This window comes from Cupressus sempervirens, chromosome 8, assembly GCF_028749045.1.
Source record: "Cupressus sempervirens isolate cs-2001-9-10 chromosome 8, ASM2874904v1, whole genome shotgun sequence".
In the NCBI taxonomy this organism is placed as follows: domain Eukaryota; kingdom Viridiplantae; phylum Streptophyta; class Pinopsida; order Cupressales; family Cupressaceae; genus Cupressus; species Cupressus sempervirens.
Window position 1 is genome coordinate 383,563,368 of NC_143125.1, and position 20,239 is coordinate 383,583,606.

At 35.5% G+C, this 20,239-nt stretch overlaps 1 protein-coding gene across 2 annotated transcripts in view; it reads left to right on the plus strand.

The window, feature by feature from the left end:
- The window catches only part of LOC149542906 (uncharacterized), a 104,595-nt gene that overhangs the window by 47,142 nt on the left and 37,214 nt on the right, over positions 1 to 20,239 (plus strand). Inside the window, exons 1-3 of one of the 2 annotated variants that reach the window (XM_089797821.1) lie at positions 6,476 to 8,017; positions 8,771 to 8,859; positions 8,962 to 9,100. In XM_089797821.1, the coding sequence (XP_089653947.1) occupies positions 8,789 to 8,859; positions 8,962 to 9,100 (210 nt within the window). In that variant the 5' untranslated portion in view covers positions 6,476 to 8,017; positions 8,771 to 8,788. Of the gene's footprint in view, positions 1 to 6,475; positions 8,018 to 8,770; positions 8,860 to 8,961; positions 9,101 to 20,239 lie in introns of those variants that run through there. The other variant, XM_089797820.1, reaches the window with a different exon arrangement.

A 20,239-nucleotide genomic window follows, 5' to 3' on the forward strand; every position in this document is an offset into this window, starting at 1 on the left:
CGTTTTGATCACAAGTTCACTAAGGTTGAAATTGGGAAATAGTCACGTTGGAGTTGTTTACAAGATGCTCAAGATGCATTAGCTAATGTATTAAAAAGAAATCATGAATTATGGGAGAACAAAAATCAACTCAAATAGGAGGTTTCTCGCCTAAATCAAGTCATTCGGCAACAATCTTCTCGAAGTGCTATTATTATGTCTCAAACATCCAAGGAAAGAAAGCTGATTGAAACCGCCAAGTCTTGGATAGGAGAAATCATCTCTGAAGGAGTTCGAGCCATCACAGAAACATTTGCAATTCTTAGGCGTGTTAAAGAGATGAATGAAATGGAGCAAAGCTTGATTTCTTCTTTGACTCGAGAAGCAGAGGATTTGAAGGAGATTCTCAACGACTGGGATGAGATTGCAAAATTTGATCTAGATGCCTTGATCTCATGTGACATTCTTCCGTCATGTGAAATGTTCTTCAAATTTCAAGGACTTATTGGCTACAAAGAAGAAACGTTGAGGATGCTGATTACAAAGTTACAGGCACCCCTTGGGGATTGTTAAGTAGTAGAAATAGGTGTCACTTGTGATTTGGAACAAATGGGATGTCGATTTCTTGATGAACGTGGTAATCTCATTGCAGTTGAGAGGGCAAGTTCAAAATATACAATCAGGATCAATGCTGATTTGGATTCTGAAGATTTTGGTTCTCACATGATGAACAAATTTGTCCTGTATAAATCCTCGACAAAGCACTTGTTAGATTCTCTGGCAACAAATTCCAAAGTTGTACAATCAGCATATGTAGATGTAGTGAGGATTGATGCCATAGCAAAGACAATGGAGATTGCTGATCTTCCTACAGTTCGTGATATCATTATCAAGCTCAAGGCACTGAAAAAGCATTATTTAAGATTGTTATTTTTGTTTCTATTTTTGTTTGTAGGTCTAAGAGGATGCATTGCATGAAAAAATGTAATGCGAGTTGCATGTAACCCAATAATTTCTCTTCTAGTTAGACTAGGTCAAAGTTGGTTGAGTTGCTCCCACTTTTTCTTCCATCTTTTTCTCAACTCGCCTATATAAAGGAGTGCCCCCCTCATTGTAAAATCATCCATTATCGTATATTGTATGCAAGAGAGCTTTGGAGAAATTGTGCTAGTAGAACTTTGTTTGTGTAACACTATTTGAGAGAAAAGTAAATACAAAGGAGCAACTTAGACTTAACTTTGTTTGAGTAAGATTGTTACTTGTGTGAATTAGAAGCTTTGTTTGTAATTTGCATACGTTATCTTTGATTCATGTGTTCTTGATAATTGAATATAAATGAGTTAAGAAGCAATTGCAGCCGGAGCTTTTACTAGGAGCAATTGTGAAATATATAGCTAGAAGCTTTGTTTGTAGCTTATATTTCTTTCTTAATTCGCAAAATAGTTAAGATATTTTTAATTTTGGAAGTCTTTGTGCCCTATTAGTAAAGTTTTTTTCATCTAAAAGTACGATCAAACTTTGAGCCAAACCGGTACACTTTCAATTAGCCTTTGAGTTAGTGTTGGTTTATTGGTATCTCCAATTTCAGCTTTAGATATAAGTGTAGTTAGAGATTTCACCTTGCCCATTACTTGCTCCACGAGTAAGTGGATTCTTTCTTGAAAGTTAAGAAGAAAGAATTGGTAACACCCATTTTTTACAAAATCTCTTGACTTCTTGCTTACCTTGAGTTGATCCAAGGAACGGTGAGAAGGGGGAGCCTTACCTTTAAGGTAGGAGAGGTCTGTCTCACACGCTGTGGCTGGTCATCCTATTTTGCGATTGGATTTTTACAAAACTGTCGGTTGCAAAATATCCACCCAACAAATTTTAGTGGCAAAAAGTGGTGCTTTGGAAGCCTAAGGTCTTATCAAAGACTCAACAATATTAAATTTTTGGATTGGTAAAGTCTGAATTTATGGGAAATTTAATAAAAATCACCACTGTTGTAGAAGTCTACAGACCCCAGGTCTGCAAATTGTATCTTCAGACCTCCGAATGACCTCAAACGATGCTGTAACAATACCCAAAAGTCTGCAATGTAGTTAGGATCATATTGCAATCAAAAGGCAAGCCCAAATTTTGATAAATAAATGATTTCAAGTTGTCCTCAGACATTCATTCATAATTAACTCATCTTGTCCTCCCAATGACTGAAATTGGTTGCAAATGGTTGGTATTTGGCCAAGGAAGACTCAGCAGAGAAGTGTGGACTGCTTTGGCTCTTAGATAGTTTTATTTGTTTTTTTTTTTTTTAAAACGGCCGCCTGAGAAAAATGTCAGATTTGGACCTGCAAATGCCTCTGTTTCACCCCTCGAATAGCTACAAAATATGTGGGTTGACCTTGGAAACAATCAGCAAACAGTCATAAACAGATCTGTAAATTTATACAAATTTTTCAGCAATCGCTCCTTTTTGGATTATCTTCAGATTTGACCTGCAAATACACACCCCTTTGTCCTTAAAATGATCTTCAAAAACTCAGATATGAGCCCCCTTCACGGCCTGCATCATTTGCTAAAGGGTTTAGTGGCCATTGATAATCATACTAATTGCCATAATCGCTCAAGTATGGGAGTCTTCAGATTTAGATTTGTATCTATTAATGGTGTCTTTCTCACTGTATGACTTCAGTTTTCAGCTACTTGCAGCTTCAGGCCTTCTCCAATGGTAAAATCCCCCTTCTCCTTCAATTTTCATCCTTCCTTTGGTATATTGAACTTCACTCCAGCCTTTCTTGCTTTACTTTGTAGATTTTCATGGCCTTGTACTACAACTGCTAGCTTCATTTAAGGGTGATTTGGCTTGTTTTCTACCTCCCACAAGCAATATGGGATAAAATAGTGTCACCTTTTGGAAACTTCCACCCCTATCCAATTAATTTTCCACCACAATTTATCAATTAATAGAAAGGGCCTCTATGGGGGATCCCTTAGAAAATGACTAAGCCCACATCATTATTTCAAACATGCCGTCCATGGATCACAAGGGTGACATCCATATATTGCTTCCATATCCCAAGTAGGGAAATCAATCCATGTAGGGACAGCACTTATTTTCACACTTTGAAAAAAAATCAACTTATTTGCTCTTGAAGGGCAAATTCAACTCATGTTTGGATAATCATCGTTCATAACCGCTTGAGGGAAAAATGACCCATGTGTGGAAAATTTCCACAATTTCGAAGTTTTCAATTCCATATTAACACCTGAGGGAAAAATGACCCATGTGTGGATAATTTCCACATAGAAATTTTTTCAATTTCCTATTTCCTCCAAGGGAAAAACAACACGTGTGGATACTTTGTACACCTGAAAATTTTTTCACTTTCCCATTTCCTCCCAAAGGAAAAACAACCCATGTGTGGATAATTTCCACAGTAAAAAAAAAATTTCCACTTTCCCATTTCCTCCCAAGTAAAAACGACTTGGGTTTGGACAATCCAACTTTGTTCTCCCATGTACAAATCAAAAGGGAAATTTGCCTCATGTCTGGACTCTTCATTTTCATCTTTTATCTCTGGATTCCAGTTGGGGGAAAATCAGCCCTTTTGGATAATTGCAACACTTTTGAAAAATTTCAAGCAAATGTCATCCAAAGTGGTGTATATCCATAGAATTTCTGGAACAATTTTTATAGGGAAAGGCCAATTAAAGTGGGAAATCTTATGCTGCCCGGATTTGGATCAAAATAAGTGGACAAATTCATTATGAGTCTGGTTTATGATCAAAATAAGTGTGGAAATTCATTATATGTCTGGTTTTTGGTCAAAATAAGTGTGGAAATTCATTATTAGTTTTGACTTTGATCAAAATAAGTGGGGAAATTCATTACAAGTCCGGATTTTGATAAAAATAAGTGGGAAAATTCCTTATATGTCTGGATTTTGTACAGAATATGCCATTATATGGAATTTGGACTGACTGACTAGCCAAAATTTAAATACACTTAGGATTTTATGTTCAATCTGTTATAACTTGAAATCCCTTAAAATCAGAACTTGGAGATTCAATTTCTTTACCAGCCCTCAGTCTTTTAAAGCACCAAACTGCCAAATCTAGTGCCAAAATCTAACCTACCTAACAACTAAATGCAAAAGAGGGGTCCTCATTTGTAACGGGGTGATAGTATGTAAAGGTCACAACTGTACACTAGAAACGTGTCACACCCTGGATTTTGTACAGAATATGCCATTATATGGAATTTGGACTGACTGACTAGCCAAAATTCAAATACACTTAGGATTTTATGTTCAACCTGTTATAACTTGAAATCCCTTAAAATCAGAACTTGGAGATTCAAATTCTTTACCAGCCCTCAGTCTTTTAAAGCACCAAACTGCCAAATCTAGTGCCAAAATCTAACCTACCTAACAACTAAATGCAAAAGAGGGGTCCTCATTTGTAACAAGGTGATAGTGTGTAAAGGTCACAACTGTACACTAGAAATGTGTCACACCCTAAACCCTTCTACCCAAGTGATTCCATGAGTTCAGAATGCTTGGATGCTGGCTTAGAGCCCCCTATCCATGGAGTGCAAGAGAGTGTGTTTCAAGAATAAGAAGGCTCTCAGCTGAGCCTTAGAGATACTCTTCTTGCTCGTAAACTATGCAATAGGAGGTTCCAAAGATGAGATGCAAGAATGCAAATGTCCACAAAGAGTTCCTCAAGGATGCGATGCAAGTATGAAGATTAAACTACATGAATATGCAAAATGCAGCTATTCTAAGCAATGATGAGAGTGTTACAATCCAACTATTATGCTATGTGAACTAGATTATAGTAAAAGAAACTAGACTATCATGCAACTATGTTAAAATGCCATGGATGAGAGAATATAGACAAAAAATAGAAGTTCTCCACAAAAAGCTCTCAAGAATTTGAATGGTAAACCTGTAGCATAACAATACTCAAGAGTGTGGATGGCCCCTTTGAGAGGGAAAGCACTTTCCCTTTTAAAGTCGTATGAACGGTAAAGATCAAGGTCAAGATGATGGATGATCAACTGTGGTGTTCAAAAAGAGGAGTGATCCATGTGCACACACAAGTCAACCAATAGAATATAAGTTGACTTCCCATATAAGACAAAAGTCACAAAACCTTTTCTTTTAATTTGTAAAATAGAAAAAAGGACTTTATGTGTGCACTTTAAGTGGGTTAGAAGAATGGGGTCTTTTATTTAATTAAAAGGGGACATGTTCTTTTAATCAAATAATGAACTTAGGATAGCATGGTCAAACTATAGGTTGTAATCAAATTAATTGATTATTAGCAATTTGGTCTAGGTAAATGATTAATTAAATTAGCCAAAATACTAAGAAGGGGGCTAATAGTCTAGATGACCATTTTTAGGTGATTACAACAACATTACCCCACTCAGGGTTACTACTACTCAAACGGATTCAATTTTTATCCCTTATATGCTTTCCACATGATGTGCACGTGGAATTCCCTTAATGCTTTTACAAAAACTATCTTCATTGTAAAGCACATGGGAGATCATACAAGGCGCATTTAGCCTATCCATCCAGCTTAGGAGCTCCTCATATGCCCATAATGGGAACAAGCTTTAAAGGACTCTTCAACACCATTAATTGTGTACACATTGCTACTTCATTATTTCCTATCAAATGAAAGTTCAATAACAAACTAGACAAATCCTATTGCTATGCATTCTACTGCATACCACCATATTTGATAAATATGTAGCTGCTGTTATCTGTGTGTGTGTGTGTGTATTTTGGGTCAGCAAATGTCACTAGATCAAATGCTTATCCTTGTCTTTGATGCTCTTTTCTTGATGTTTATTGATTGCTTCTTTCTTATATTCACAAAATTGTGAAGTCCTATGAATAAGACAATTTGCTGAATGTATGAATGTTTGACCGCTTACGATTCTTATCTTGTACTTCTTCCCCTCCGCATTGTTGTGGTTTGGCTTTCTTTATACCCTTAGAAGAGGATGGAGAGTCACCTTTCCTATTAAGAGACCCATTCTTTATAAAAGGTATGGTTTTTCTTAATTAATTGCTTTAGTGGATCACAATTGTTAATTATTAAGGGTTGCTTTCTTTGGCTAAGATTGTTATTTCTCTCAAGTCTTTGCTTCTTTACTCAGATTGCTGCTTATATACATAGCTTTTGTTTTTGACCCGAGTATGGGTACAACCATAACACAAATGATTTTCTTGCTCTTAAACTTTGGATAATTATTTTCTTTTGGTGTAGTCAGCCACTCATAATAAATTGCTAATGATTATTAATGGGCCGAAGCCTAGATTAACTATTATTATTTGTTGAGATTAATTATTATTATGTGTTAAGCTCGGGTAGAGTCGAACACAAGACCTCTCGGATAAGAGGTTCACAAGTTACTGCTGTGTTGTAGACTCTTGCCTTGATCGTATATAATTTTTTGCATCAACATTTCTGATCACATTCCATGATCCATCTGCAGGATTTTTTTCTCCTTAATCCTCTCCTTCATCCTGATGATGGATCACAGAGTATGATCTAATATTGAGGCAGAAACTTATAAACAATTGAATCCAGAAGGAGCAAATACAATTATTTTCATGGATTGTGGAAATCAGTTAAGTTGTGGATTTTATCAACATTGTTGCATCTATGCCAGTCAGCTGTTTTGTTAAGTCTTACCGTCTAAATTTACAAGACTGAATTGTATACAAGGGCTGTTAAACCAAATCTGATGGGGCATGTCAGGGATCTCAGAAATGAATTTAAAGCTCCAAAGGAAAAATGATTTTAAGATCTGCAAGTTTTTTTGAATAACTATGTTGATGACTTGGATCATCTGCCCTCCTCCACTAGGTGACCGGCTTCAAAAGATTAATTGTATTTGCTACTGTGACAGTTTGTTAACAATCATTTGCCAGCTGGCATATACGTAACAAGATCTACACATGAATGCATTCTTTCGTAATTGAATTCCAGTTTTTTTTGCATCAATCTGCAGATAATTTCTGGTGGCGATCACTTGGAAATACTTACTTCCACAAGGATATGAGGAAATGTAAATTGAGAGTGAACCTCAGTTTTTCCTGGGGTTGCATGATTTTCCCAATGAAGTTTCCAATGGAGAGGTGAGATGTGCACCAAAATTACAAAGGGAGTTTAGGGAACTGGACGCAAACTGGAATTATGGAGAGAATTTCAGTGTGAGCATTGAACTCAGAGTAGCATAGTTCTAGGTATAAAATTTCTTTTTCTTGAGATCATTATCCCTGTTGCAGTAGCAAATCCCCTGTCAGTCTTGACCCATAAATAACAAGGAAGAAAGTTTTCACATGCAGAAATATGAAATTTTTGTGCTCTAGTAATGGTTTCCAAATTTTGGATATCAATTCATTTTGCCTGACCAAGCTTGGCCTGAAATTGTGAAACTGGTATATGAATGTATGAGCCAGATGTGCCCTTTCAGTATTATTTTTTCATCATTGAACTGCATGACAGGGGTTCCTGATTGCTGAACCTGCATTAGAAAGAAATCTCTCTTCCAAACAGAGGACCATAGATTTGGGACAATCCTCAAAATTTTGTTTTTTGGATTGCTTCTGCAGGAGGCATAGAGATATCTATTCTCAAGGAAGAACCTAAATTATATGTATGACTCTGACTGAGGATAAGAGGGTATGCTATTCCCCACAGAGATTGCTGAGGAAATCTGTGATGTGACAGTTAAAAAAGACTTTGAGACAAGGGTCACCCCAAGGTTGTGAAAAGGAGTGTCTGAAATCCTAAATGAAGTGCAATCCTGTAGAACTGAGGAAGGAGCACTGAGAGCTGAGGGTTTGAGATCTTTCAGGGTGTGATTTCCAGCAGATGAAACTGTTAAAAGTTGTATAGGAGCGTTGAAGGCATCTGCTGATCCAATATTGTGTTGAATCCAAATGCTGAGTTGCTTTAGCCAACTGCTGAAATTCTACAAGCTCGTGATCATGTGAAGCGGAGAGAGGAGACAGGAGTCTTTATTATCCATGTAATCAATATTTTGTTGCATGTTGTTAGGATCTATACACAGTTTTCAATATAAGAAACATCTGTTTGCACTTGTCCTCGCACACAAGGATATGCCACATTAGATCCCAGTTTAATGTTTATGTGTAGGAACTTTTTCTAAGAGTGATCATAGTCTGATATGAATTTATTTAATCATAGAATCAGATAGATTATTAGTGAGCACAAATATCAATGGTATTATATTATGACAAGTTGGAAGTCTCATACACCATAAAAGGCAGTCTGTGCATTACATAGCTCTTGGTTAAACATATGTCCAAATCTTAAATGGCAGCATGTCAGGATGCAAATCTAAAGTTCCTTAGTAAGCTTTAAATTATGCTTTTGGCTCTAGAAATTGTACTTCATGTGATAATTATATTGCTACAAATAGATTCCATTGAGTTCCTGTATACTAATTTTAAGTATTTACAACAGGCATTTGTAGACTTCTGACTTATAATTATTTGTAATAATGAAGAGTTGATGACAGTTATTATATTCTATTTATTTACGTATGTTAAATTAATCTTCTGTTTATAAGGACATCCATCCATGCTTTCCTCAAATTTAGATATGATCTACCATACATATAAATGACAGTATAATATGAATGAATCAACTCGATGAAGGCTGAAAGGAAGTTTATAATGCTTATTTTTGGAGTCCACTCTTGATATTTTTATTTGTTGTAGATTTATAGATTTCTTTGTGTTGTATGTTGTTTGTGCAGTTCTATAATGCATCAAAGATGATCACTCCATGGTATTTTAAAGGATATTACAAGCTTTCAAGAACCGAGCAAGTTGAATGGAGCAACCGGTAAAAATATGTTGTAGTTATCTTTCTGCTGATGACACCTTAAACTTTTTTGATAGTTTTCTAGGGAAAAAAAAAATAATAGTCAAATTTGGATTTATGCAGGGTCATTTCTACGGCTCATGCAATTCTTGTTTCAGTTGTTTCTCTATACCTCTTGTTCTTTTCTGATATTTTCTGCAACAATGTTCAAGATGGGCCGGTTACTCTACGAAAAACTTTGTTCTCAACATTCATTCTTGGGGTAACGACTTATTCCTATGATTACATCTCACTGCTCTGGAATTATGGATCCGAGGGGCTATCAATTTTTTAATGGTTCGACTAGATATTGGTTCATTGGAATACGGTGGAGCTTTTGTATGGAATTCTAATACACAATCTATTCTGTTTTGTCTCTTTATAGTTTGTATTAGCGAGTCTTTTGGATATGCATGTCTTTCATTGGTTTGTTAAACTGAAATGCTCTTGCTGAGTACTCAACTAACAAGTTATATTTTACAGCCAAGTAAATTTCCCATTACCACACCTACCTGTGTTTTCGATGAGTTTTACTGAGCCTTGGAAAGTGGCTTGAGTCTGGCGAGTACTACTCAGTTTTGTTGAGTTAATGAATTTGAGTTCTTTTTTATTTGTTTGAGTTTTTGCTGGTTTGTTGTGTCTGAGTCAAAATTGGGCCTGCTGAGTTTTTGCAATTTCTGAATTTAAAAATTTTAACATAGAAATTTATGATTGTAGTCAAGATATATATGTATTGGTATCTCTTAAGTCCTCATATTCTTGCTGCCAGTCTTGCCCACATTATGATGTAGCTTTTGGTAAGGGTTGTTTGCCCAAACTGTTTTAGCTTCTTGTCAGTCTCCACCTCACAAGGCGAACTAACTGTTATTAAATTTTATGAGAGAAAAAAGATAGAAAAAGGAAAATTCATTGTGTAATTTACTTCTGCTGGAAAATGACAAAGGGATTGGGGAACACAAAAAAACAGATGTTGCCTCATGCCTTTGTGTTTCTTGATGTGAATCGGGGGCAGAAAGAAGTCTACAAAATGACATTACAATATTGGTGAGGAAGCCTTGCTGAAGACATTAAATACGGTGCTGAATGCAAGGTCAACAACAGAGGATAGGTAGTTTAGGGGCCTGATTGGTGGAAAATTAGGATTATACCCAGTGCCACTATGAATGTGGCTAAATCCTACAAAAGAGGTCAAAACAAATCTAGAAATAAGATTTGATAAACTAAAAGTAAAATGTAAAGTATGATTCATATGAAAGGGGACTGTGCCCTATATTTTAAGGTGGTTGGTTAAAATAGAATGTAAGTAGTGCAGGTACAGTATGTCATAGATGGTATAAATAAAAAGGAGGATAAGTTTGAGGTTCCAAGGCTGGGAAAACTGAGAAACAAAAAAATGTGGGTTAGGAAAAAAATGTAATTAGGATACGGAGTGGAGGTATTGTACATTTGTTAGGCTTTGGGAACTAAAATCTTAAGGTGAAATATATATGCATAATAATGTTTTTTGGAGATCTAATTGTCCCACATTGAATGGTGCCTACACTAAAGGGGTTGGTTGACTAAGTTCTTGCTCCTATAACCACACTTCTCATTCTCCAGAGGAAACACTCACCGCTCATGTAGGAAATTGCAAGACGATGCTAGTATAGAGACAAATTTTTTTTCGACAAGCTAGGTCAACACATAGAGTTGGTCTAATCCTTAAGAGTTAAAGCCAAGACTTGACTAAGAAGCCATGAACAGACCTGCTTGCCTTACATTTAGTATTTTGAGTAAAGGATGCACATGCAACTAGATATATAAACAAGATTGCATCACCACCTATGGATCCTTTAAGTTATATATATGTGCATCTTGGGGACTACAGTAGCATGGTCCTTCAAAAGTATTTCTACTTGAGCTCACTTAAGATATGGACAAAAGTGTAATGGTGAATCCTACAAGTGTGTAAAACCTAAAAACTGCTACATCAAATATGTTAACATGGGCTATACTTAAATGAAGAGATTGATTTTTCAACCAATCAAACCAGTAACCATTCCAATGAAGAAACAAAGTCATAATGTACAGGAAGAATGATATATTCCTGGGACTGTATACAAACAGAAATATGCATTTGCACGTAAAATGAATGCAGGGAGCATAACACATCAGACATTGTTACAAGAAAACTTTTTGAAAAAAAACTGTGTATGTTTTAACTTTTTTGTATCTATGTTACAGATTGAATTCAGCAATCCGTCACCAGGATGAGGAAAAGTAAAGAGAAGGATTGCAAACTTAAAATTAAAAGAAAGAATATGTGGGGTGCAGACCAGAAAACAAGGCTAGAGAGTGAGGATGTCATGTCCCCCATTTAAAACCCTAATTGTGGTTCCCATTCTGAAATACAAATAATAATAATAGAATTTTCTTAAACAAAGGATAATAATAAAATTTAATTTAATAATATAATATAATCTACTTCTACCATAATAATATATTAAAATAATATCTATATTTTTTGATCAGTGAAATATTATTTAATCAGTATTAAAAGCATAAAGCAGAATTTACAATATTTCATTGGATCAGCTATCTCCCAAAATTTCTACCCTTGCAGCAGTTTACTTCCACATTCAAGCACCCAGTAACATCACTACATCCATGTACACAAAATGAGGCAGAGATTCATTCCAGAAACACCCCCTGAAACAGTATCTCATAAAAAATTACATTTGTTCAGTGGACACTGAAACATCACCACCCAACTGTTACAAGATTCAAGAAGAGTTGGCAGATTAACGGATTTCCGAATGATTCATTGATTAATAGAGGAACAAATGTGTTCCTTATAAAGAATTACAAGGATGTTGTTTCTAAAAGAAACAACGTAGACTGAAGACGGAATTAGAAACAAAACTAGAGACAGGATAGGAAACATTCCCGTTTGGATTGAAGAAAAAAGAGACGGGATAGGAAACATTCCTATCTAGACTGAAAGATGAACTACAGACAAGTAGTTGACTATTATAGAAAGTATAAGATATTATCTTAGTACCCTCCCTTAATGGTCAACGTACAGATGTCGGAACATTCTGTGATAATTGAGACCCTCCCTGGATCTACAGAATGCTGAAACCAAGAAGCTTTGCTAGAAGAGTGCTATGACTCAAAATAGATTACAAAACTTCGTTTTTGTGGAAAAAACGGTAAAACCCAGAATCTCACGCAACCTTGTGTATTACAGACAACATGAAATGATTTTTGAGGAGAAAATCAACAAACCTAGAATCTCACGCAACCTTGCGTATTACAGACAACTTGAAATGATTTTTGAGGAGAAAATCAACAAACCCATAATCTCACGCAACCTTGCGTATTATAGACAACTTGAAATGATTTTTGAGGAGAAAATCAACAAACTCAGAAAAAACATAAACAAATTCAGAAGGCGAAAAATCCAGCTTCGCCTTGATCAGGACCCGGAGAAGTCGGACGCTGCGTAACACCCAGAGCAAGTTGAGCAGTGTTGCGATATTCGAAGATTGCGATGATGCGCTGCTTCCAGGTTCCATAATTGCAACCATTGAATTTGGAATTATGTTCGAGCAGAATATTTCTCAGAGATGCCATGGCACGTTTTTCAATGAAAAATTGTGAAAATCTGTGAAGGCACGTTCGAGGCAAAAATACGAAAGACCCAGAAGAATCAGAGAATGACCCAGAAGAGAGCTCGAAAAACCCAGAAGGAATAGAAGGAATCTGCTGTCGTTTTTTGGATCCGTTGGCTCAAAAATCGAGGCACCTAGAAAAAAGGACAACCCAGTTGAGCTCTTGAAAAACCCACCAAGAATCTGCAAACAAAATATTTTTTCGACCCCAAAAATTAGGGTTTAAAAAAAAAAGGCCCTAGCTGAAAAAAGCTTGAAAAAACTTCAGATTTCTTGATAAAAAATGGCAGATTTTTCTTCAAAGATCGATGTGCATGGACGAATGGGGCTAGAGTGTGCTGAACAAACATAGGCAGACCCGAGTTCGGGAATTTCTCTAAGCCGAAAACCCTAAGTGGGTTTTAGAGAAATTCAACAGAAATAATTTTGAAAAAATTTAAACAAATAATTTCACGAAGAAATTATAAATTTTTTCGAAAAAATCTAAGTAATAGCTCTGATACCATGTTACAAGATTCAAGAAGAGCTGGCAGATTAACGGATTTCCGGATGATTCATTGATTAACAGAGGAACAAATGTGTTCCTTATAAAGAATTACAAGGACGTTAGACTGAAGACGGAATTAGAAACTAAACTAGAGACAGGATAGGAAACATTCCTATTTGGACTGAAGAAAAAAGAGACGGGATAGGAAACATTCCTATCTAGACTGATAGACGGACTACAGACAAGTAGTTGACTATTATAGAAAGTATAAGATATTATCTTAATACCAACCACCTACAACTATCTACATAGACATAGATGACGGGCATATGAAACTGTCAGATGACAGGGTGGGGATGAATCGCACATATTAAAATAATAATATAATATGTAAATATTATAATGTATTCTTGAAATGTCAAAACATGACATAAACCTTGTGTTAAAAATGACAAGTATAAACAATATCAATATAATCTAATAATTGAATTTCATATGATGTTCACTTGACATAAAGTTTAGAATTGCCAAATTATGAATTTCGTATGCTAGTAGAATTTTGGGTTTTCTAAAGCTTGATATATTGATTTTCCTTGCATATACCAGCAAGATGCTTGGTTTTATTGGGATCAATCATTGGTTTTAGTGGGATATATTATAATGTATTCTTGAAATGTCAAAACATGACATAAACCTTGTGTTAAACATTACAAGTATAAACACATGATGTTAACTTGACATAAAGTTTAGAATTGCCAAGTTATGAATTTCGGTATGCTAGTAGAATTCTGGGTTTTCTAAAGCTTGATATATTGATTTTCCTTGCATATACCAGCAAGATCCTTGGTTTTATTCTTGGGATGAATCCTTGGTTTTATTGGGATATATTATAATGTATTCTTGAAATGTCAAAACATGATATAAACCTTGTGTTAAAAATGACAAGTATAAACAACATCAATATAATTTAATAATTTAGATTCACATAATGTTAACTTGACATAAAGTTTAGAATGGTCAAGTTATGAATTTCGGTATGCTAGTAGAATTCTGGGTTTTCTAAAGCTTGATATATTGATTTTCCTTACATATACCAGCAAGATGCTTGGTTTTATTGGGATATATTACAATGTATTCTTGAAATGTCAAAACATGACATAAATCTTGTGTTAAAAATGACAAGTATAAACAACATCAATATAATCTAATAATTGAAATTCACATGATGTTAACTTGACATAATGTTTAGAATTGCCAAGTTATGAATTTCGGTATGCTAGTAGAATTCTCGGTTTCTAAAGCTTGATATATTGATTTTCCTTGCATATACCAGCAAGATGCTTGGTTTTATTGGGATCAATCCTTAGACAACAATTAAACACCCAGTTTGCATCCTTAATCATTATTTCGCTCCTCAAATCAGATCTGCATTAAGTGATCATGTTTTTATTTTACTCTCTATACTGGGCGAGTTTGGGAATTAACTGGACATGGAGCAAGTGAGGTTCTAAGTGCTGTTTCAAATTTTCTTGACCAGTCAGATTTCACAATCATGCCTCTATCAAACCTTTGCCAACAATTTGATATGACCTTCTTCATTTCAAGTTTTGAACAAACTCAAAATCTCATCTTTGATATCTCTTCACTTGCCTTCTGTCCTCCAAATCTTCACTGTCAACATTTAATACTTCACCTTGCAAGTGCAAACTTCACCCATGTATTCTGATTTTAGTTTTCATGCTTGAGTGAATGGGGGAATGATTAGTTTCATACAGCACCAAAGGGCAGAAAAGAGGGGTTGGTTGGGCTTTGGAGCCCCAAGAGAGGTCAGGTTCTGACCACCTCTTTGGCTAGCCCAAATGACCTCCAAAAGAATTGCTGAGTGTTGGGCTAAATTTGGATGTTTTTGATCTGCTTTCTTCTTCACTTCAACCCCTACTTCATTTGCAAATTGACTTAGTTCCATAATCTCTTTGTCACCAGCAAGTTGATACGTGTGTCCTCAATTTCTATTTTCACTGTTCAGTGATTTGCACTTTCATGGATCAATCCTCTTGATTTTCACACTGAGCCTCTGTCTTGTTCAGCAACTTGCACTTTCATGGATCAACTCTCATCAACTTCTCTAGTGGCAAAGTGCAGTCATTGGTCACAAGTGAACATGGTTTCAATGCAAGTCATGATCATAGAGCCCCAGAGCAGGTCAGATTCTGACTTGTTCTTGGGCTTGTGGGCACCAATTGAGGTTGGATTCTGACACGTGCTTCAGCTCCAATAAGAGGCAAAACTTGCATAAGTCATTGATTCTCTGTTCAAACTTCATCGTTATCTGGACACTTTGGCTTGCAATTCAATACTTCACTGCATGACATGAATTGTGGAGCCCCACAATAGGCTGGACTTGGGCATTTGATCCCCAAGAGAGGTCGGATTCTGATCTGCGCTTGGGCTCACTCCAAGGGTCAAAGGTTTTGAATTGTCAACTCGTTGATTGGAGGGCAGAGTATTTCTTATAAAATAAAACATTTAAGTGAAAGTTAATATAAATATTGTTTGGATGTTTTAGAGTGGTCAACACACTAACATTGGCATTCTTTTTCTAAGCTACCAGATTGGCTCCTGGGAGGTGGAATTTGAGGTCTGGTTCGCTGCAAAGTTGGATTTGGTTCAAATTCTGCCAGAGTTTGGTAAATTCGCTCAAAATTCTCTCAGAAGGACCTTGTAAGAATTTTGGACAACTTTGGAAGACTTTTGATTTGGACAGAGGAACCCAAAACGAATTTGGGGTGAATTTGACTGAAAATGTCTTTTTCATTGACTTTCGGGCAAAGTTTTTTTGCCAACTTAGGTCTATTGAACTCTCCAACCCTAAAAGTGGCCACTAGAAAGACCAAAAGGGTTGTTTTATGTCATTTGTGCATTTTTTGAATGAAAAGAAAAACTTCTTGCCTCCATTTGTGTATGAACTTATTGTAAAATCTTGTACGGGCGAACCCAAATTGAATCCAAACCAAATCCAATTATTTTTTGGATGAGTTTCAAACCCAAATCTCAAACCCACATTCGTATTGGATTCCGAACTGGCAAATTAGTTCTTTTTCATCAATTTGACCCTGAAATTTATTAGATTTAGTCAAATTCCAGTAATCAATACACTTCCATCAATGTTCTTTTTCATGGCTTCTCTTGACTTCCCAAGATAAATTTGATACCGGAACAAGGATTTTTCAAGGATTCTGATTCATTTCATTACTGTTAGAATTCCTATGAGCTCCAACCCAAAATTTGCATCATAAACCTTGCAACCATAGCATTGACTTTCCAACTAACGCTTAATAGTGGTCTCAAACTGAGATATTCATCAATTCACTAATTCTGATTCCAAAGACGAGTACTGTTGATGCATTTAATCAAACACTTGACTGATCATTATTTTCAGAATTAAACATTGAATCCTCAGAGGCATTATGTTGAACACTTATCGGATTACCTTTTCCAGCAAAGAAAAAACTGAAATTTCATCACAAATCATCAGTCATTGTGTTCAGACATTTGGTCAAACAATATACATCCAATGAAACCTTTGAGCAGTTATCAAACGATTATATGAACGAGTCATTCTAAACTCACCAAATATATTGCAGATGCATAACATCAAACTCTTTGCATAAAGACTTCTAGCAACAAGGAAAACACAGTTCAAAACTTATATCTATCCTTATGATGTCTTGTGGTATTACAGAAGATTCTGCATGGACATTATGACAAACACTTGATACACTTCTTATTGGATTTCAACTCGCTGTCATATATTTAGGAATTTTAGCCCATACAGTAAGGATAGACTCGCACAGATCGGAAAGTGTAATGGTGATGACTGTAGCTCATTCCTGACTTACTTCCTTAATATGATATCTGCAGCTTAATGGCAAACATAGAGAAGGTTTGTATCACTGTTTACACCAGTCAATGGTATTGTTTGCACCTGGATATGGCCACTTTTTTTTGTATTATTTTCACCACGTCCAAATTGCTGCAAACTAATTTAGATTCTCAACATGTTTGATACTACACTCACATGGGTTAGCCTCATACTGCTTGGCACCAAATGATTTCGTCATGCCACAATGCCATTATTTCTAACTGCTGTTGGAGTGCACCTAAACCAATGAATTCTGAACTAGTCCTTTCCTCTTGACTTCAATCTGCATTATAGCCTTCCTTATATCATTTCAAACAATACCTGAAGTTTCAGTGGTAAACTCTGCTATGAATTCACCTCTCATCAGAAGATCAGGTTGTCATCCAGTCTCTCTATTCCAAGGGTTTCTGACCTTATAAATTCCAGTCAGTGATTTTCAGCAACAATGGAGAAATAATTTCATTATACAATTCGCATAACCTGTCTCAAATAAAAGGATGACCTTTTGATGAACTAAATAAAACAGAGCAGCAAAACAACATATCAAATATGCACACTTTTATTAAAGCACTATAATTTTTCTTTATACATTTACAGCTGAGAGGAATGCTCTATTTATAGAGCTTATACATATTTCTAGAGACTTCTTGAGAAGCTTCAAGAAAACGAGGCATTCTAGAGATTTCTATATATTTTAAATTTACTTATTACTCAACGAAGGAAGCTTCATGAGGTAAGCAGAAAGTTCTGGAGTATGCATTAAATACATTTCTACCACTGAATAAATAAACATTATTCTAACACCCCCCCATAATGTTTATTTGGAGAGAGTAGAAACATTTTTGAGTTGCAATAGATCTCTAAATTTTGTAAATTTGGCTATGGATAATGCTTATGTAAATACATTAGCAACTTGATCTTCTGTTCCACAAAATTGTAGCTCTATCTCTTGACTTCCAATTAAATCTTGAACAAAATGATGATGCACTTCTATATGCGTGGACCTTGCATGATATATTGGATTTTTTGTTAGCTTGATACCACAAAATATTGTTGTTGAAAAGTCTTGTGGATGATGCAATTCTTCAAGTAACCTCCTAAGCCACAATGCTTCTTGAGATGCCTTTGATGAACCAATATATTCAGCTTCTGTAGATGAAAGTGACACTGTTGATTGCTTCTTGCTGCTCCATGAGATTGGTCCCGATCCAAGATGGAAGATGTATCTTGAAGTTGATTTTCTATCATCAATGTCACCTGCATGATTAGAATCTGGCTCTCCTCCATATTTGTATTCGATGCCAAGCTGGTAAGTGCCCTTAATGTATCTTAGTATTCTTTTGGCTGCTTTCCAATGTTCAATGTGTGGATCTGCCATGTACCTGGATACAATACCAACCGCATGTGCAATGTCTGGTCTAGTTATGGTAAGATACAAAAGATTTCCAGCAAGCTGCCTATACAATTTTCCATCCACCTTCCTTTGAGTAGAGTTAGCACTCAACTTTAATCCTACTTCACATGGTGTTTTAGATGGTTTACAATCACTCATATTGAATTTTTTAAGTACATCAAGAGCATACTTAGTTTGAGAAAGCACGATCATTCCTTCTTGCCATATTTGCATGCCGAAAAAGTAGTACATTAGTCCTAAATCAGTTATTTCAAAAACTTGTTTGAGTTGATCTTTAGTTATCTCAATATCATGTGAGTGATCTCCTGTAATAATCAAGTCATCCACATACGATACAATGATAACAACTTTATCATCACTATATTTTATATACACATCTGGATCAACTTTACTTCTTTTAAATCCAACATCCAGAAAGTATTTATTTATTTTTGAGTACCATGCCGTTGGTACTTGCTTAAGACCATATAGTGATTTTCTTAATCTACATAACAAATGTTCTTCACCATATTTAATAAATCCTGGTGGTTGTTGCATATAAATTTCTTCCTTTAAATCACCATGCAAAAATGCACTTTTTACATCCATTTGAAAATTTTTCCAACCAAACTTTGCAGCTAAAGCAACTATTGTACGAATGGAAGTCATCTTAGCTATTGGAGCAAAGGTTTCAGTATAGTCTATACCTTCTTGTGAGAAACCTTTAGCTACTAACCTTGCTTTGTATTTTTCAATAGCTCCATTTGATGCGAACTTGGTTCTATAGGTCCACTTGCAACCAACCACATTTTTGCCTTTTGGAAGTGTTGTTAGTTCCCATGTTTCGTTCTTTATCAAAATTGTATTCTTTTTGCATAGCCGCTTCCCATTCATCTTTTCCTTTTGCTTCTTCATACGTGCTTGGAGTGTCAACCTGCATCACCTTGGTCATAAGAGCATAGTTAGCAAATATATTTCTAGGACCTTCTTGATAAATTTCTTGGATGCTTCTAAATTTTCTTGGATTTTCATTATCACTTTCACTTGATTCTTCAACTTGAGTCTCTTCCCATGTAGTAGTTTGCACACCTTGACTTTGACCATTGGTAAAAGTAGAATTTTCTTCATCAATCAAAATTGGAAAGAAAGATAATGTTGGAGAGTTATCATTCTTAACATCTTCATCAAACCATACATTTCTTTTCATATAGATTTCATTTGTTTTGGGATTGTATAACCTATATCCTTTTGATTCCTCACTATATCTAACCGTTATGCACTTCTCACTCTTCCTTTCAAGTTTGCTCTTTCTTTCATCAGGAATGTGAGCATATGCATTGCAACCAAAAATTCTAAAATGAGATACTGTAGGCTTTCTTCCACTCCATGCCTCTTCTGGTGTTATGTTCAAAACCGCCTTAGTAGGTGTTCTATTCAAGGTATATACAGTAGTATGAACTACTTCAGCCCAAAATTTAGCTTCTAGATTTCTAGAATGAAGCATACACCTAGCCATTTCTATTATAGTTCTATTTTTCCTTTCAGAAACCTCATTTTGTTGGGGTGAATAAGAGATTGTTGATTCCTTCTTTATGCCATGTTCTTTACAAAAATCTTAAAAAGCCTTACTCATGTATTTAGTCTATCTATCAGTTCTTATTATCTTTAAACACTTTTCACTTTGTTTTTCAGTCAAAGCTTTAAACTCCTTAAACCTTTGAAACATTTCATCTTCTTTTGTAGAAAATACACCCAAATTCTTCTACTATAATCATCTATAAAGGTGAAAGCATACCCTGATCCTCCAATTGAAGGTGTTTTAAAAGGACCCATTACATCACTATTAACTAGGTGTAGAGGAGGTTTTGCTCTCCATGATTTACCTTGAGGGAAACTTTTCACATGTT